Source organism: Psammomys obesus, unplaced genomic scaffold (assembly GCF_907164565.1).
Source record: "Psammomys obesus unplaced genomic scaffold, mPsaObe1.curated_primary_1811, whole genome shotgun sequence".
NCBI classification, from domain to species: Eukaryota; Metazoa; Chordata; class Mammalia; order Rodentia; family Muridae; genus Psammomys; species Psammomys obesus.
The window spans coordinates 7,630,912-7,651,142 of NW_026596057.1; the positions used below are offsets into that span (position 1 = coordinate 7,630,912).

The 20,231-nt window shown below is 45.7% G+C and overlaps 1 protein-coding gene across 1 annotated transcript; it reads left to right on the forward strand.

Annotated features, from left to right (window-relative positions):
• Nucleotides 1-2,912: 2,912 nt before the first annotated feature.
• On the forward strand, nt 2,913-19,357 carry Mettl13 (methyltransferase 13, eEF1A lysine and N-terminal methyltransferase). Its single transcript, XM_055624683.1, has 8 exons — nt 2,913-3,315; nt 4,559-5,318; nt 6,636-6,835; nt 8,620-8,815; nt 11,501-11,668; nt 13,711-13,926; nt 15,046-15,177; nt 16,525-19,357. The coding sequence occupies exons 1-8, from the start codon at nt 3,163-3,165 to the stop codon at nt 16,797-16,799; spliced, it is 2,100 nt and encodes a 699-aa protein (XP_055480658.1). The 5' UTR covers nt 2,913-3,162; the 3' UTR covers nt 16,800-19,357.
• Nucleotides 19,358-20,231: the final 874 nt, after the last annotated feature.

Here is a 20,231-nt window from a genome sequence, read left to right on the forward strand (position 1 = left end):
CTGAGGTGACTTAAAGTGCTGGGCTGGGTTAGTATCCCCACCTTTCCTGAGGGGTAGGAGAGGGAGGAGGGGGGAAGAGGCTGGGGGCAGGAGAAGAGGATAGGGAAAATGATTGGGATATAAAGTGAACAACTAAATAAAGTTTAAAAAAAAAAGACATTTGGCTATAATCATGTCTGCCTGCATGCCAACATGTTTCTTGCCATAGTAATAATAGACTAAACCTCTAAACTGTAAGCCAGTACACATTACATGTTTTCCTTTATAAGAGTTGCTGTGGCCATGATGTCTCTTCACAGCAACACATCAGTGCCTTACTCAGCCACCACCAGAGTTTTCCTCTGACAGTAAATGGGAATTAACACAGAGACCCACAACTGGACAATGTGCAAAGACTCAGAGATTTTGGACACTGAAGTAGTTTGAACAGGAGTGGTTCCCATAGATTCATGTGTTTGAACGATTGGCCCATGGAAAGAGCACTATTAGGAGGTGTGGCTTAATTGGAGGAAGTGTGTCACTGTGTGGGGTAGGCTTTGAGGTCTCTTATGTTCTGGCCATACCCAGTGTGGCACACAGTCTCCTGCTGTCTTCAGATCCAGATGTAGAACTCTCAGCTACCTCTCTAGCACCATGTCTGCATGCATGATGACGTTTCCTGCCATGACAGTAATGGAGTAAATGTCTAAACTGTAAGCCAGTCCCAATTAAATGTTTTCTTTTATAAGTGTTGGTATGGTCATGGTGTCTCTTAACAGCAATAAAATTCTAAGACCAACACTGGAGTCCTAAATGAATGACTTCATCAAACTCTACCCCTCAGGACTCAGGGAGCTATGTTGAAGAGTAGGCAAACAATGTCTAAGGCCAGAGAGGATAGACAACCCCAGGGAAACAGTATCTTCCAGACACAATAAAACTGATCCAAATATGAATGCGCTCACAGAGACTGTAGCAGTATACACAGAGCCTGAACAGGTCTAAGCCACATGGAAGTCCAGCCCTGAGAGGCAGAATTGGACACTGGCATCCCTACCTAACCAAGAGATTATCTACAACTGATACCAGCTTGCAAAGGAAAAATTAATTATCACCAATGGCTTCTCATTTGGTATGTTAACCATACTTAATGTTTAGGCCCTATGCCCAGCAATAGATGGTCAACACAAAACAAACTCAAGGGTACTTTTGTAGACTTTTTGTCTCATATTGCTTTGTTTGGGCATTTTTGCTTATTAGTCTTTTGCCTGTATATTATGGTTTTTAATCTTGTGTTTTGATGGCATGTTTGTGTGTGCATGTTTCTTGTGTTTTTCCATTTGTTTATTTTTTTTTAAAAAATTCTGTGTGTTTTATTTAGAAAGGTCATGGAGTTGAGGAGATGGGGAGGAGCTGGCAGAGGGGAAGCCATGATCAGAATCTATCCTATGAAATTTTTTTTTAATAAAAAGGCCAATAGATGATTCTGAAATGTTTGAAGATTAAAGATTATATCTAATCTAACTGTTCAGTGTTTGTGCTAGCACTGTGTGTAGGCTGTGAAAAAGAATTCCTGGAAAGAAGCTGTGTCCTCAAAGGCTCATTGATTGCAACTTCAATGATGTGAAGAGGTTGAAATGCTGCAAGTCCAGAGCCACATTATCTTAGGACATCTTTAGCCCCTTTAATAGCTATTTGGTGTCCTCCTCTGTAGGAGACTTAACATCTTTTGTGATCATTATGTTAAGACTTTGGGAAAGTATCAACAGCCCTCTACTCTTCCTGCTTTATTGTAACTCAACCACCACACAACATACTCACCAATGTATTTGGAAGTGTGCTATTTCACTACTTTCTGTGTTGTTAGCATAAAAAGTTCATGCAATTGCTACCTCACAGGAACACTGTATTTGAGGAACCTAATCTGTGTTCCTGGGCTACTCATATTTGTTCACTCATATTTGGCTCCAAAATAAATCACCTCTCTTATTCCTTTTTTGTGAGGGCTGTTTCTTTAATTGTCTTTTCAGAACAGCCCTGCACCAGGAACTAACTTCATTGGGATACTTTCAAAAAAGGAACATTTACAAGGATGGTATATTTGCGTTTGAGGCCAGCCTGGTCTACAGAGGGAGTCCAGACAGCCAGGACTACACAGAGAAACCCTGTCTCAAAAACCAAAACAAAACCAAAAAAAAAAAAAAAAAAAAGGTATGTTCATCAGACACATAAAATATGCCTTTAAGTTACCATCAGAATGACAAAGTAAGGAAGCCGATCATAAAATGAATATCTTCAGTATAGCTACTGTGTTTTGAGGGGTGAGGGAAGGGGAAAGGGAGGCACCTCTGAATTTTTGATGATTAAGTCTTTGCACCTGAAATTTGACCTTGTATCGACAGCGGAACCCTGTATTTTGGAGCAGAAAAAGTAGTCACTTCCCTCTGAATTAATCAAGAACCGTGGCAAAGTAAGCGCGGGGAGAGGAGACGAGGAAGGGAAGAGCGTTGCACTGTGCGGGTCTGCGAGGACAGAAAGTCACATGCACCCCAAGCCCCACATCCTCCCGAACAACAGCGACTTCCTTCTGAGCCTGCTGCTCCGGCGCACATTACCCGCCATTCAACAGCGGCCGGGCGAGCGCCCAATGCCCGAGCGCCCTCCGCCGGCGAGAGCGCACCGACGCCCAGAGGCTGCGCAGAGCCGCTCCCGACGCCGGCCGTCGGCCTCTTCCGCCCGGAGTCTGGCAGGAAGTCCCGCCCACCCCACCTGGCTTGGGTAAAGCGCACGGCGCCTACGATCAAGCCCGGGAGTCAGGAGAGTCCCAGCCAATGAGGTGCCAGAAGTGAGACTCCGTGCCCAATGAGCTGCGGAGCTGCTTCGGCGCCTGACCAATCACTAGACCTCTTACCCGGATATGGTTGATGTTTTTGAGAGTAACAGCCAAGAGTGTGGGGCTGCCGCACGTGGGGTGCGGGCTTAGGGTGCAAAGAAGGCGGTGGCGCGTGGTTAGGTCAGCGGTACGCTCGTGCGTCCCCTGCACAGGGGCGTTGGGTTGGGTTTTGGGTGCGGAAGGAGTCGGTGCTGTGTGGAGTGGCCAAGGTTCCCGCTGCCGCATCCCGGTGTGTCCCGGGGTGACCTGTCACCCGGAGTAGTCTCGGAGTCGCAGCTCGCTGTGGCAATATGAATCTCTTACCTAAAAGCTCCAAGGAGTTTGCCTCTGTTGACTACTGGGAGAAGTTCTTCCAGCAGCGAGGAAAGAAAGCGTTCGAGTGGTATGGGACCTACCTGAAGCTGTGCGAGGTGCTGCACAAGTACATCAAACCCAGGGAAAAGGTAAGGCGTGCTGCGGCCAGGCAGCCCTCTCTGGGGACTGAAGATAGCAGCCCCAAATTTAGGCAGGCAGCGTGGGGACCCTCCTCGGATCCACAGTTTTGGCTAAATGACAAGTTTAAAATAGCCTTTTAAATATTTCAGTTTAAAGCTCGTCCTGGACGTAAACCCCATTTGGAAGTAGTCTGAGAGGGTGCCCCTTGTCAGTGCGCCCAAGTGTGGGATAGGCAGCGCTGTGGGGACTGTTTATAAAGTCACTGCTGAGTGCTCGTCAGATATCAGGACTTGTGTACAGGAACAGGAAGGAATAAACTTCGCACACCCTGAAAGTGAAGAGTTCCAGGTTAAACAGTAGGTGTAGACCAGATGGGGTTGTATTGGCGGTAGGGAAGCAAACTTAACATCTGTTTTGTGAAGGTTTTTTTTTTTTTAATTCTCAGCAAATCTTGGAGGGTAGTTAGTTGTGCACTGAGGAGGGTGGTTGTGCACTTATCCTTACAGGTGAGTATTGGAGGTCACACATGTAGTGAGTGGATGGTCACACGGAGATTGAAAAGCAGGTCTGTCAGGCCCCAAAGTTTATTCACTTCTCGGGGAACTATGCTTTTCCTTCGAAGAGAGGGTGACAACAGAATTTTTGAAGGATGAATGGGAGAGTATGCCACAAAGAGACAACAATTTGGGTTTTCAGTTTAGCTACTTCTGAAAAGTAGCTAAAAATGTCATGAGATGGAATCTGTGAGGAGAGCGGATTTTGAATCCTCACGAACCGTAGTTCGTTGTCTGTGGCAAGAAGAAACGTGAGTGGATGGAACTAGTTATGTCAGGCTACATTTTTAACAGTAAGAACGGGATCACAACTGGTGTTTTGGATTTTGCAACTTCTGACAAACTTTAAAAAAAAGATTTACTTATTTTATTATGCATATGTGTGTTTGCCTTCATGAGCTTATGTTCATCGTGTGAGTACAGGAGCCTGCGGAGGCCAAAAGAGGCTGTCAGAGTCCCTGGAAGTGCAGTTATAGGCAGTTGTGCTGTGCTGTGTGGTGAATTGTACATGCCTGCCTTGGTAGTTTCAGGATGGTACCTGGAGTGTTTATTGGAGTGTTGCTTTCTCCTCACAGTTGGATCTCTGTCTTTTGAGGATATGAAATAGCCAAAGTGAGACTTTCCTCTTCGCAGTACCCGAAGAGCATTTCTTTGCCTCGGTGTCACTCCCATCCTGTACATGGCTTTCGTTCTCCAGGTGCTTGTCATTGGATGTGGCAACTCCGAGCTAAGTGAACAACTGTATGACGTGGGCTATCAGGATATAGTGAATATTGACATCAGCGAGGTTGTCATCAAGCAAATGAACGAACGCAATGCCGGCCGGCGGCCCCACATGAGTTTCCTGAAGATGGACATGACACAGATGGAGTTTCCTGACGCTGCATTCCAGGTGGTGTTGGACAAGGGCACACTGGACGCCATCCTGACGGACGAGGAGGAGAAGACCCTGCAGCAGGTGGACAGGATGCTGGCTGAGGTTGGCCGTGTCCTGCAGGTGGGCGGTCGCTACCTCTGCATCTCCCTGGCTCAGGCTCACATCCTGAAGAAAGCAGTGGGTCACTTCTCTCGGGAGGGGTGGATGGTGAGGGTACACGAAGTGGCCAGCAGCCGGGAGCAGGTGTTTGAAGCAGAGCCTCAGTTCTCCCTGCCTGTCTTTGCCTTCGTCATGACCAAGTTCAGGCCAGTCCCTGGCTCTGCCCTTCAGATCTTTGAGCTGTGCACTCAGGAGCAGGGCAAGCCTGTCCGACTGGAGAGTGCCGATCGGCTGGCCGAGGCTGTGAGGGAGCGGCAGCACTATGCCTGGCTGTGCAGCCAGCTGCGCCGCAAGGCCCGGCTGGGGAGTGTGTCTCTGGACTTGTGCAGTGGGGACACTGGGGAGCCACGCTACACCCTCCATGTGGTGGACAACCCCGCTGTGAAACCATCGCGGGACAGTCATTTTGCCATTTTCATCAGTGAGTTGGGATTGCTCCACCTCTTTCCCTGGAAGGGGTGGCTTGCTGGGGCTCGGGCCGGGCTTGGGTACTGCTGATGGGGTATGTCGTGGCTGTTCTTTATCTTCGGAAGGTTAGGGCTTCCTCAGCAGCCAAGGGATGGTGAAAAGACAGTGATAGCTCTCCGGCCACCTTTTTAAACTTGAGCTTGTTCTTCCTAGTCCATTAGAAAGTCTTGAGGAAGTTTGAGAATGGATGTGTTAGGCAGGAGGTAGTGGGAAGTGCACATCTGGACCCATTTCACATTGACTATAGAACTGTTGCTTCCTCAGTGAATGTGGATTGATGGGTGCAAGGCTGGGCTGGTCGGTGCCAGCTGACATACGGTGGCCGAGTTCTACCCGTCACGTGTGCTGTTGGACTGCAGAAGGAAGCCACTCTGCAGACTTGAAGGAGGCAGCACAAGGGAGCAGCTTAGGGATTGAGCTCCACAAGTCTTTGGATTCCAGTCTTAGCTTAGGCACTTGCTGGTGCTAGGACGCTGGAAAAGTTGCTTTTCCCCACGTGCCTTATCTTTCCTGTAAAGTGGAACTATAACTCTCTTGTGTAGTTGGGGAGTGTAAAATGGTGCTTGTCATGTGATAAGTGCTGTGTGCATGTCAGCTGGCGCTGGGCAAAGGAGCGAAGGTGCCAGAGGGACGGAGGGGTGAAAAGAGCTGAAGTGAAGAAAATGTGAACGTTCTTAATGGAGGCAAGCTGTGGTTGTGTTGGAACCCTGGCTTCTTGAGGACTGAGCCGTACTTCCGAGTATTTCCTAATCCATGCTGCCCACCTGTGGGGATGAGCACTGGAGTGGACAGGAGCGCGGCAACGGGCCACACTGTCTGAGTTTGAGCCTGAGCTTTGCATTCACCAACAGTAGGAACTTAGACGAATGATTTCAGCTCTGTGCTTCTCTTTCCTCGATTGTGAAAATGGAAATGATGCCATGTTCATCTCGGGCTGTTGTGAGGACTCCATTGTTTGTATTTTCAAGCAGCTTGAATCAGGCCTGCAGTAGAAGGAACAGCGTTATTATTCCTGGTTTTGTTTGTTTGTTTGTTTGCTTTGTACTATTTGCCCGTCTCCCTCCCCTTCAGACATAACCACACTCCAATGACCCTGAGTCCTGCTTCACCATTGATGGGCTGCTCTGCTTTGGGACTCGCTAAGCTCTCAGTGGCTCACAGGAAGGAAGCTGGTCCCGAGCCTTGACTGGCTCCACTGTGTGGACACATTGATTATGGGGCTTGGGCATTTCATCCCAGCACTCCCTGTAACCAACTTTGTCTGTTCCAGTCCCCCAGGGTCGAGAGACTGAGTGGCTGTTTGGCATGGAGGAGGGCCGGAAGCAGCTGGCAGCCAGTGCCGGCTTCAGGAGGTTGGTCACAGTGGCTCTTCATCGAGGCCAGCAGTATGACAGCATGGAAAGCATCCAAGCAGAGCTGTCCACCAGGGTGATGGAGCTGGCCCCCACCGGGATGCCTCCCCAGCAGCAGGTACCAAAACTGGAGTCCCACTGGCAGTGGGAAGGCAGAAGGACCCTTACATGGGCTAGGACCAGGGACGGGAGCCAGTGAGAACAAAGGATAATGACAGATGCATAAAGAAGCCATGATGAAACCCATTACTTTGTACACTAACTTAAAAAAATTAATTAAGGGGCTGGAGAGACGGCTCTATGGTTACGAGCACTGGCTGCTCTTCTAGAGGACATGGGTTCAAGTCCCAGCACCCACACGGCAGCTCATAACTATAACTCTAGTTCCAGGAGATCTGACACCCTCACACAGATAAACATGCAGACAATACACCAGTGCACATAAAAAAATAATAATAAAAAATATTACAAAAATTAAAAAAGAACTTAGGACTAGAATCTGACCATAGCCTTGAGAGTCACTGGCAGGTGAGTGTTAAATGTACCCAGGCAGAGAAAGGTGAGCCGCTCCAGGGGTCGAGGATGTAGATCAGCGGTGGAGTAGAATCCCTGTCTGTTGTATACAAGGCACGTGCACGTGCACGTTCACACACACACACACACACACACACACACACACACACACACACAAACACACACACAGAAAGCAAAAAAGCCAGACTACCACGGCATCCAAGTCAGGGACCTGTGTTTTTTTTTTTCCTTTTCACATTAAAAAAAAAAAAAAAATTATGTGTAAGGGTCTTTCCTCTGAATGTATGTCTGCACACCAGAAGACAACATCAGATCCCATGGGACCACACTTACAGACAGTTGTGCACTGCCACGTGGGTACTGGGAACTGAGGCCAGGACTTTGCAGAAGAGCAGCCAGTGCTCGTAACCACTGAACCATCTCTCCAGCCCCGCCTCCCCTAATTTAAAATGGACTTCCCTGGTTGTTTCACATCTCAAAAATATAAGCAAGAATTCATTTCAGGATGTTAACATGGCTGGAAAGGAAACTGAAGGTTAGGCCAAGAAATGGTATTGCCAGTTACCTAGGGTCTCATGTCATTTGTCACCATGAGTGACAGGTCTGTTGTAGGAACTGGGCTAAGAACAAGGCTCCGGGCGGTCGGTGTTATAGTGACGGCTCTAAAGTAATCAAGTCCTGGTTCTTGGGTTCCTAGCCTATGGTCCTGCTCACTAGGCTGACCCATGTTGATGATAACTGATTCTTCTGGTAGACTCTGGGATTGTTATTAATTAAAGATATTTATTTCACGAAGGCCCAGACTCTCTAGAGAGCTTCTGTCATCACTACATCTACAAGGACAGGGATTACTGGCAGTTAGAAAATATGCTGATAAGGTCTATAAGAAACAGAAGTCAAGATGGGAGTTTAGGGGGGAAAGACACGCTTCTCCTGAGATACAGAAAAGGGGCAAAAGATGGGACCGAGTTGGAGAAAGGAAGGGTTGTTATTTCCCTTGAGCTTTTGTTATTTCTGTTCTTGTCCAGATTCCTTCTCACACATTACAGCCCCTTCCTGGAGGTTCTGTCTCCTTCACTATTGTCCTGGCTGTGATTACTGATGAGAATCTTACATCTTTCTTGGGCAGCACCAAGTGTGTGTCTCTAGTGGTTAGGGGATCTCTGTGTGTTCATCTCTGTGAGTTTCTAAAGTGGAGCGAACCTCTTGAGCTCTAGCCAAAGGCCCAGAAGAGCACTGGAGTAGAAAGCAAGTCTTTGGAGCTGTTGTTGTTGGCATGGGGAAGTCCTCATGCCCACATGAGTATATAGCATCACATAATTGTTAACCAAGCTGATGTTTTTGTCACATCTCTTTCTGCTTCTTTAGGTGCCCTTCCTGTCTGTGGGTGGGGACATTGGGGTCCGGACTGTTAAACACCAAGACCACAGTGCCTTGAGTGGTGAGTATGTTATTGAGGATGTGCAAGGGGAAGACAGGCGGTACTTCCGGCGGCTCATCTTCCTCAGCAACAGGAACGTGGTGCAATCGGAAGCCAGGCTGCTGAAGGACGTGTCTCACAGAGGTGAGGTGTCACCGATGGGGTCCTGGGACCTAGCTGGGTGTGGATAGATTTTAGAGTGCTCAGAAAGAGCTTGACCAAGATGAGGAGAGACCTGGATCTCTGTGACAGGAGCACAGCACTGTTTGGGCTCTCCTTTCTCACCATCTGGCAGGGTGCTAGTGGAGATAAGCAAATAGAAATATTTGTTCACATCTTGAGCAAAGCCTAGCTCTGAAATGATAAGGAGAGGAAAGCTTGATGATGTCTTTAGTGCCTCAGTTGAAAAGGGAATCTGTTTTATAAGCTGCTACATATGTATCATTCATTGTACATATGTGCCCCTGTAAGGTAAGCCAGAAACATGAAGAGGGCATGGAGCCCTGCCCTCTGCTCGATTGTACCCAGCACTTTCCCGCTTCAGAGGGATTTAGACTTGGGTGCCTTAGCTGCCATCTGTCTAGTCCAGCACTGTTCAGTGGAGCCGTGTACGATGAAGAAAATACTTAGTCTCTGGCTTTCCATTCCAGTATGGTGGCCCCTAGCTATAAATGCTGCAGAGCACACGGGATACAGTTGCTGTGACTGATGTCTTTTAAAACTTGATTTTTACTTACTTATCTAATTCATTTTTAAGATAGTCTCACTCTTTAGGTTTCTGAACTTTCAGCAGTCCTGCCTCCATCTCCTGAGCTGGGATTACAGGCATGATTGAATTTTAATTTAAAGTAATATATTTATATTTTAATTAATCTGGCCATAGCTGTCTAATGTTTACAGTGTTGACCAGTGAGATTGAGAGAAAACTTTTAACTTCCCTCATTTTCTTTTTTGAGATTTATTTAATTTTTACTTAAAAAAAAAAAAAGATGTATGTGTGTGCACATGATTCAGGTGCCTGTGGAGGCCTGAAGAAAGCATTAGATCCTCTGGAGTTAGAATTACTGGCAGCTCTGAGCTGCCTGGCCTGAGTGCTGGGACCTGACCTCTGTTCCTCTATAAAAGCAGCCAGTGTTCTTAACCACTGAGGTCTAAGGTGTTAACATAGTAATCTCACTGATAGGCAAATCACTAGTTTGTTTTACCTACCCCTGCACCCTGGCTGTACATGTTTCTATTATTGTGACCAGTTTAAAAATCACACATTTAGAGTAAAAACTAAGGCTGGACTTGGTGGTGCGTTGCGCTGGTCCTAGTACCCAGAAGGCAGAGGACGAGTGCAGGCCAGCTTGGACAACAAAGCAATTTTCAGGCCAGACAGGACCACAGAATGAGATATCCGGAAAAAAAATAAAATTAGGTTAAAAAGTAAATGTTCCTGTCCTTTTCTCCAGTATAACTTCCCTTTGGCCACAGAGAAATCTGAAATTGGGCGTCCCGATTCCCAGTCATTGCTTTAGCTTGACCATCCTGTCCTGAAAGCAAGTCTGGAAGATGAGAGGAGAAGTCAGACTCCTGAGATTACAGATTCACCCTTACCCAGTGTTCTCAGAATGACTTTGTCCCTGGAGCCTCCTTCTTGCATGCGGCCTCCCACCTCTCATTCCGTGATTCTGGCTTTGCTGTTAGTTCATCCCACACCTTAGTCAGATTGCCCAAGAGAAAACTGGGTTCTTTTCAGTGAGTTTCAGATTCTTTAACATTGTCAAGTTAGCTTGCTTCTTCCCCTCCCTCCCTTCCTTCCTTTTCGTTTTTAAAATAGGCTTTCTCTGTATAGTCCTGGCTGTTAGTCTCCCAGTAGACCAGGCTAGCCTCAAACTCAGAAACCCACCTGCCTCTGCCTCCTGAGTGCTGGGGTTAAAGGCTTGTACCATCACTGCCTGGCATTTTCAAGTTTCTTGCCTTCTTGATAAACTTTTCTTCCCATGGGATAAGTAGTCTCCATCAAGGAAGTATGGATGACCAAAAAGTAGCAATTTACTCAGAAGAAAGAGATTAACATCTCTGACAAGTACCTCCTGGCTACCTATCAGTTCTGATGCTTCTGTGAAATGCAGATTCCTGTGGCAGTTTAGAGCCATCCATTTAGCACGGCATTGAGGGAATAGAGAAAGTGGAGGGGTCTTTTATAGGCTTTCTACCTCTGATTTCCTTACCGATGGGACCGTGTACTGCATAGTGGGAAGATGATGGACACGGGGACGAGCAGTCCTACGTTCATGTTTTACCTGCACCACCCGTTAACTGTGTACTTCACTGAATACCTGAGATGCTCAGTTTTTTTTCACAGACAAAGAGTTGTAAACAGTTATGAGAGGTGCTAACGTGTCAGGTAATAATTGGTGGTGAGGAGGTAACAATGGCTTTACATTTCTGTAAAAGAATACCGAGTCAACTCTCCTTCTGTTTGGTCTTACACCCTCAGGGGGAGGGCCTTAAGGCCCCATAGCTAATATTTCCAGGTTTTGAATGCACCTTTGCTATGTACCTTTTCTGGCCCCTTCATATACAGTGCTGTATTGTGATTTTTAAAACAACTCTGTCTTTGTGGGGAGGTCTGATTTGTAGAATTTGCCAATTTCTATGATATAAATATCCCCCCAGTGGCCAATTTCAGCCTGCCTATATGATATCAACCAACCTGCTCGTTTAACTGCTGGCTCTCTCAATCTGTTTAAAGCTGCTGCAGCACCCTGCTGCTGGTATCCCTTGATTTCCAAGGACTAGCATAAGAAGCTAGGATTTCAGTAGTGTCACTCTCTCATTTAGCCCAGAAGAAACGGAAAAAGGACAAGAAGAAACAGCGACCTGCCGGTACTTCCGAGGACTTCCCCCCTGCCCCAGGGCAGTCCATTGATAAAAGTTACCTCTGCTGTGAACACCATAAAGCCATGATTGCTGGCCTGGCCCTGCTGAGAAATCCAGAGCTGCTCCTAGGTAAGAGCTGCCCCTGCTTCCCATGGTCAGTGTGGAAGCCTGCAGGGAGGAGGAGCATGTTGCCACATCGCAGTTACTGCAGACTGGCAGATACCCATAGGTTCCTAGCTTCCCTCATCTCAACGTGAATGAGCTACTGGTTACTTGCCTCAAACAGCCTGCCATCTTGAGATAGCCGTCTGTGTTGGGTTATAAGTCATGTTTTCCTTCTGTTCATTTTGCCTTTAAAATTAAGGTGTAAAATATAATCAGTAAGGTGTGTGAAGCACGCAGATTTTAAGTTATCCATAACATTTTGTTATTTATAAGTTTTCATATGTGTACATAATCATGTTAACTGGATGGTGCATTTATCCCATTTCCACTACCTTTAGGTAATGTATGGCTTTTCGGTAATGCCATACTTGAGCGTAAAATACAATTTTTATTTTTTTGGAGTTTTGAGATAGGGTTTCTTTACATAGCCCTGGCTGTCGTAGAACTCATTTTGTAGACAAGGTTGACCTCGAATTCATAGAGATTTATATACCTCTGCCTCCCGAGTGCTGAGATTAAAGGTCTGTGCCAACTCTGCCTGGCTCAAAATATAATTCTTTTTTTTTTAAATATTTTATTTAGTTATTATTTATACAGTATTTTACCTGTATGTATGCCTGCATGCCAGAAGAGGGCACCAGATCTCATTTTAGATGGTTATGAGCCACCATGTGGTTGCTGGGTATTGAACTCAGGACGTTTGGTAGTACAGCCTGTTTTCTTAACCTCTGAGCCATTTTTCCAGCCCAAAATATAATTCTTAGTTATAGCTAAAATGATAACTTTATGTTGTGAATATGAAACTTGATGGGTTCACTCACAAGTGTCTTCACATGAAGTCCATAACCATGCTGTATTTAATCTCGGGTCTGGCGTTTTTAGTTGTTTGCATATTCGTTTGTTTGATTGTTTCTTCCTTTAGAACTCTTGTGGCTACTGTGGTTATTTGTGCTTAGGACTTGGATTTGGGTCTTTTGTTGTAGAAAATTAAAAAAATGAGTGTTGGGCTATATAATGTTTATTATTAGCCCTAAGAATATCACAGTGGTATTATCTAACACACTATCACAAATAATAAGACACAGACAACCTGTTAGATTTTATAATTGCCTTATTTACCTTGGCCCGGGCAGATATCTCACCTATGCTATCTCAATGACCTCACCATCCATCTCCCAGCCCCCAGCCAATGCCATCCTCCTTAACCATCTTTGTCTGGACTGCCTTCCATCTATAATCTTATAAATTCTTGCTTGTATTTTTTTTTTATCTGGATATTTTTTTCATTCTGCGGCATCCTCAGAGTCCTTCCTCCGTTCCCACATGGTTTCAGCTCCACCTAACCCATCAAGGGTCCTCCTTCTCTTCCTGTCTGACTGTTTCCTGTGATTCTCCTGTCCTCTAAATCCTGGGATCCTTAGCCACTCCTACCCCGTTCTGCCCTGCCCAGGTACAGGTCATTTAATCAGCCAATCAGGTAGGTTTATACAACAAGGATTGGTGTACCCAGATCTTGAGGACCACTAACATCCCCTTCCAACAGTGTCTGTTTTTCGGTGCTTTAAAAAACTTGAATGGATTGTGCTTACTTCGTTGGGGTGTCTGAAAACGTAGTTATGGCCCTTTGAGTTAGGAACTGGGTGAAAAATGTTGCGTTCATACTACTTTGCGGCAATGAATAAGATTGTGCCTCTATTTCCTAGGGTGGGAGTATATCCAGTAACTCTTGAGGAACTCTTGGGAGCATGTCACCCAATCACATTGGCCTTTATAAGGGACCATGATGTAGCACATGCTTCATTGTCTGGACCTAGTCAAAATGAAGCCAAGGCTGAAAGATCAAATGTCTGGGGACTTCTCAATTTGTAGGAAGGGGGTGGGAGTGGGCCTAGGTCCTTAAAATGTTTATCATTGGGCAGAACAGAGTTTTAACTCCCTTTTTCATTCTCCCTGTACAGAACTTTCCGGTAAGCAGATCACAAAATGAAATTCTCTGTCTATTACAGAGACTCCACTGACACTGTTGGTGGTGGGCCTGGGTGGAGGTAGCCTCCCCCTCTTCATTCACGATCACTTCCCAAAGTCCCGCATCGATGCTGTTGAGATCGACCCCTCCATGTTGGAAGTGGCTACCCAGTGGTTTGGCTTCTCACAGAGTGACCGGATGAAGGTTCACATTGCAGATGGCCTGGACTACATTACCAGCCTGGCAGGAGGAGAAGGTACCCCTGTGAGGGCATTCAGAGGAGTGTTAGTTACAGAACGTTAGTCTGAGGTTGCCAGGCCTGCAGGGTCGCTAGAGTTCATCTCTGTGAAGGGCCATCCATGTGCTGTCAGTGTTTCTCCTGTGTGCTCATTTGGCTGTGGATTCAGCTTTGCTGGGGCGTGGCCACTAATCCAACAGACCAGTGGTCCTCCCTTGTGACCTTGTCACCTTGCCACTTCCTGCCAACTGGGGTCTGTTGCTGGTGAGAAGAAAAGATGGGGGATATGTTGAGTTTTTTTTTTTAAACAAATTCAGCTGTAGGTGAAATCAGCAATAGAGTGAAACTGCATTCACATAAGTCAGTGATTCCCAGCTTCAGGAGCATTTGGCAGGGTCCGCCAAGATGGTTTTGGTTGTCACAAATTTTAGATACGGTTAGTATCACTGATGACAGTACGTTTTTCTGTCAGGCTGGCGAGGCTGTAGAAGGCTGCTGCAGGGCTTTCTTCTCTTTGCACCTTCGACGCAGGATGACGTGCACATCACTTTTTCTGTTTAACACTGGGCTCCATAGGTCTCCTGCTCTGCCCATGGGATCCCAGTGTTGCTGCTTACAGTTACTGTATGTCCGCTCAGCCCTTCAAGGCCTCGTTCGTTCGCTGCCTTGGCTAGGTGGCCTGCTCTTAGTTTTAGCTTCCTTTTAGAATTGCCTGGGGAGCTGGGAAAATACACCATAGGCTTCCTGCTTCCCAGCTCCCATATCTTCTTGCCGCCGCCCTGGGGTTTTGACCTGGCTGGGAGTGCAGCCCACATTCGCCAAGGATGTAGAAACTTCCCAAGGTGATGCTCATTTCGTCCAACATTAAAAACCACATGCATAGCATGTATCGCTCATGCTGGAATGAACCTGTTAATATCTGCCTTTGGAAGGCACTTCTGAATTCGGCCCATCTCATCTGTGCTATTGGATAGTTTGAACTTTGAGGTGAAAGACTGGTGTAAGCCATGATATTCATCTACTCATGTCATCTTTCAGACTTAGTTGCTCGCAACAGATTTTAGAGCAGGTGTCTATGATGTAAATGATGTCGTCTTGTCCTGCAAAGACAAGGACTCACTTTCTTCTCTCTCCCAGCACGACCTCACTATGATGTGATAATGTTTGATGTAGACAGTAAGGATCCAACCCTGGGAATGAGTTGTCCTCCCCCAGCATTTGTGGACGAACTTTTTCTGCAGAAGGTCAAAAGCATCCTGTCTCATGAAGGTAAGAAACACTAAAGACTGGAGGCAAAAGAGAGAAGGGTCCTTTGAAACAAGGTATTTGGGCTGGAAAGTTAGCTCATAGGTTAAAAGCGTTTGCTGCTACTGCAGATGCCTCAAATTAGGTTCCTGGTACCCACATCAGCTCTAATTCAAGCTTCAGGGAATCTAAGGCCCTTTTCTGGACTCCGGGTGCCTGCACTATCAACATATATCCTCCTACCCCCACATACACACAATTAAAAAATAAAAAAAGTGAAATTAGTCTATAATAACAGTTACATGTAAATGTGTACTTTGATTAGTTTTCCCAAACTGATTTTATCAGCACCAAACAGACCGTTTCCAGCATCCTGGAAGTCCACCTCTTATCTCCTCAGTAATCCTACTTCCTCTAAAGGGTTAGTATTAAACTGTCACCATAGCTGTATTTATGCCCCTGATGTAGACGGAATCATACGCATAATGTTCTTAAACGTGTCTGCTTCCTTTCACTGCTCCGGGTGTATGAAGATGACCCGCTTTTGCAGATTGTGCCGACCAGTTTACAGTGTGGTTGCAGTAGCCCACGTGGAAACAGCTTGGTGACGTAGCTACCACTCGAATGGCTCCCGGATGCCCTGAACTTGGCACTGTGCTACGTAACATTCACAGGGGCCCAGTTACTGATGAGGAAACTTAGGTCAAGTGACTTGCCAAGGTGACAGAATTGGAGCTTCAGCTCTTTGTCACTTGAAACCTGTGCCCTCAACCCCCTGGGTATTTTGCATTTTTAAAGGCCCCGGTGTAGTGAGTTGATTAGAATCTTGATTGCCAGAAGTCAGGATAACCTTGGCCTTCTTAGAATATAACATCCTTGTGGAATTGATAAATTTATCTTTTATGGAAGGATTAATTTTTATGAAAAGATTTCTTAGACATGGAGAATATTAAAAGATAGGAATCCTATGGGAAAACAAAATATTAGGCTTAAGTTTTCTCATTTTTAAAAAAAGGTATTTATTTATTTATTTAGGTATTTAATGTATATGATTGCTCTATCTGAATGTACACCTGCATGCCAGAAGAGGGCATCAGATCACATAGATGCTTGTGAGCCACCCTGTGGTTTCCAGGAATTCAACTCAGGACCTTGGAAGAGCAGACAGTGCTCTTAACTGCTGAGCCATCTCTCCAGCTCTTGGCTTCACATATTTTACAGTCTTTATGCCTTTGTGTGCTCAGTGTTCTCTGCAAGATCTCTCCTTGTTTTCTTCATTCACCAGCCTCCCTGTTTTACAGGAGTCTGTATTCTCCTCGATGCATGTCTCTGCATTTGTGGTCATTCTACTCTTTCCTTCCTACTCCACAGGTATTTTTATCCTTAACCTTGTGTGCCGTGACTTGGGGTTGAAGGACTCAGTGCTGGCTGGACTCAAGGCAGCCTTCCCTCTCCTCTATGTCCGGCGAATTGAGGGCGAAGTGAATGAGATCCTCTTTTGTCAGCTGCATTCAGAAGAAAAACTTGCTACACCAGAGCTCCTGGAAAGGGCTCAGGCTTTGGAGAGGACCCTAAGGAAGCCTGGTCAGGGTTGGGATGACACGTATGCCCTGTCGGATATGCTGAAGACTGTGAAGATTGTGTGATCCCTGGGGCCAGGCAGTTCTCTGCTTTCTGTCCAAACTGACTTGAACCCCGGGGCTGCTGGAGGCTGAAGTATGATGCACAGTGTTTTTAGAACTCATGTTTTTCTTGGTTGCACTCTCAGCTCTACTTGATTCTCACCTTTTAGGATGGGGGCAGAACCTGAGGTGATTGGTTTAATTTTTTTTTTTAAAGTCTGGTTATGGAAAAACAGTAGGATTGGTCACCTCTGCTTCTGGAGGCTGAGGGAGGTCCAAGCAAAGAAGTTACAGTTGGTCATTGTGGCATTGTGGATCTTCAGTGTCTGCCCAAAGGTCACATGTTGAAAGCTGGCTCCCCAGCCCCTGTGGCCCCTTTGGAAGGGGACTTTTTGGAGAGGCTTTGTAGAAGGAAATTGGGTCACTGGTGTGCCCTTGAAGGGGCTGTTGGCCACTGGCCTTTCTCTTTGCTTTTTGGCTGCTGTCAAGCAAAGAGCTCATCCCATCGTACCTTCCCCTCCATGATGCCTTGCTTCACCACAGGTCCAGGGACAAGGGGTCTGCCCACTGGTATCCTGGGGCCTCTCGAATAAACCTTTCTTCCTTGCAAGTTGGTTCATCTCAAGTATTTTTGTAGCAACTGAAAGCTAAGAGTCAGTTTTCAGCTTCGTTTCCTATACAAAGGAAATTTACACACCACTGAAGACCAATATGTTTTCCAGCTGCTAGCCTTTCACTCATTCCTTCATCTGACTCCTTGAACACTTGCCAGCTTCTGCAGAGAAGGTTTTATGTATATAGAGTCACTTCCATACGTCCCATCTTTCCCTCTAAAGAACGATTTCTTTTGCATTAATGTCAGTCAAATGATGTTGCCATGTATAGATTGCCAGAAAGGTGTCCCCAGTGTGGCTAGGTTTTTTTTTTTGTGATGATCCATAAATTCCACATATGTGTATGAGGGTTGTGTGTTAAAGTGTTGGCCAATCACAACACATTTTGGAGACATTTAACCTGTGAGCCGGAAAGTTTCATCTTGGATCTAAGAGATCCTGTAGAAGTGCATGAAAAGCCCACAGAAGGATGAGATTGCCATAGTCTCCACCACACAAGTTCTGTGGCCATGTGAAACAGTTAAAGTGGACTATTGCCTCGTATCCCTCACCGACACCAGTTCTTCAGTGTGCCAGTCTCTCACATCTTCACTTGCTATCTGGGTGACTGCCCTCGCCTGTCTTGTATGAGTATAGCAACAGTTCTTATCCTTACTGCACATTGGCTTGACATAGTAAGCAGGATCATGCTCCCCCAAAGACGGCCGGCTGTGCAGTCGGAATGTGGAACAGCCTGCTGTAATGGGGAATTGATGTAGCAGGTGGGTTTGATGACAGATAATTTTAAATGTGAATGTTATTTTGGACTATTGAGGTGAGCCCAGTGGCATCATGAGGGTTTTAAATGGTAGAATGAGGCAGCAAAGTGAAACAATGTAAGGAATACTACATTGGTCATTACTGGCCTGGAAGATGAAAGGAGGCCAGTAGCCAAGGAATGCTATTGACCTCTAGAAGCTAGGAAATGTAAGAAAACTATCAAGTGTTTCTAAGAATGAAGCCCTGTGCCCTTCTGTCTCTGGCATTACTGCATGCAACTCTGCCAACAACTCAGTTTAGCCAGTGAGATCCTTTTTTTTTTTTTTTAATTTTTGAATTACAGGCTACAAGGTAATGTTTGGGTTAATCTAAGCTTGACGTAGTATGTTACAGGCAGCCCCAGGAAGCTTATCTGGGTATCGTTAAAAGTCACTGAGGTTGAAGACTTCGTCTCTGATTGGACACAGTCTGAGGGAACCAGGAATGAGTTGCCACAGTGGCCAGCAGCTGTACTGGCTTGTTTTGTGTCAACACATGCTAAGAGTCATTAGAGGGAAAGGAGCCTTAGTTGAGGAAATGCCTCCATTAAATCCAGCTGTAAGGCATTTTCTCAATTAATGATCAATGGGGGGAGGGCCCAGCACAGTGTGGATGATGTCATCCCTGGGCTGGTGGTTCTGGGTTCTATAAGGAAGCAGGCTGAGCAAGCCAGTAAGCAGCACCCCTTCAAGGCCTCTACATCAGTTCCTATCTCCAAGTTCCTGCCCTGTTTGAGTTCCTGTCCTGACTTCCTTTGGTGGTGAACAGCAATGTGAAAATTTAAACTGACTAAAACCCTTTCCTCCCCAACTTGATTTTTGGTCAGGGTATTTTGCTGCAGCAGTAGAAATCCTAACCAAGATAGCAGCTTAGTTCAGCCAAGTTCAGCTAACACTTGGTAATTGGTGAATGTTCCTGTCTCTTGCTAGCCAAGTTCTCAGTTTTACCCCAAGTAGATGTCCTTTGAGTCAGCTAAGGACACAAGCAGAGTGGAGCGTATTGTAGATAGTGGTTTCCTCTGTGAAGCTCCCTGTCCCAGTGTGACTGCATATCCCAGTTTGCTTACTAGAGAGTTAGGCTTCTAGCAAACTGCTGTTAGTCCAGTTTCTCTCTGGTAGCACCTTGCTGATTGGTTCTTACATATTTGTTAAATCATCAATAAAAAAAAATAGGATTGGTAAGTTGAGTTTCTCCTTTTTTTATTACGTATTTTTTGTTTATGTTTCTTTTTTTGTTTTGTTTTGTTTTTGAAAAGCTCTCCCATGCCATTATGTTAAAAATATGTAAAGGGAAGACTTCAGCTCCTGAGGAGATAGTAGGGCAACTGATAACTTACTTGGACAGCACCTGGAACCATATGATCATGAGGTAGCATAGAGAATGTTTTGATCACCTCCTAGGAGTCTCTTTGATCCTTATTAGGACAGGCAGAAAAGGATCCAGCCTCAAGAGAAGCTGCCTCCTTAAAGTGACTGAAGATTGAACTCACTGGTCCCTGACTTCTTCCTTCCCAAGTCCAGTCTTAGCTGGTTCCCATGCTTCTCAGTAGATGGCGCTAGAAATCACATTTAAGTTCTGTGGTGTCTATACCATTACCAGTAGCAGGGTAAAGCAGTTTGATTTGAACAGTATTTCTGACTCTCTTCGGTGTGAGGACACTCTCCTACTTTGTATATGTTTCTCTCAAGTCTCCGAATGCTCTGCACACTCTTCTCTGGCCTCCCTTTCTTCCTTACCCTGTACATGGAAACAGCCCCATTTGTTTCAGTCTCTAATGGTACAGACCTGGAAGCAGGCCTCTCTTTGCTTCACACCTTTGATTTTAGAAAATGGAGCAATGGAGGAATGCCAGTGTGAAAAGAAGAAACCTAAAGCCAGAGCAATGTAAGAAAAAAACACAATAGATGAGGGTTCAAGCTGACCATGTCTTCATGATTTCTGCCAAGATGGAGGTAATTTCTTATGTATAAAAATAAATACATCTTTATGGGGTACATTACGGTAACTTGACAGTATGTAATAGGTTGTAAAGAAATCTGTACTT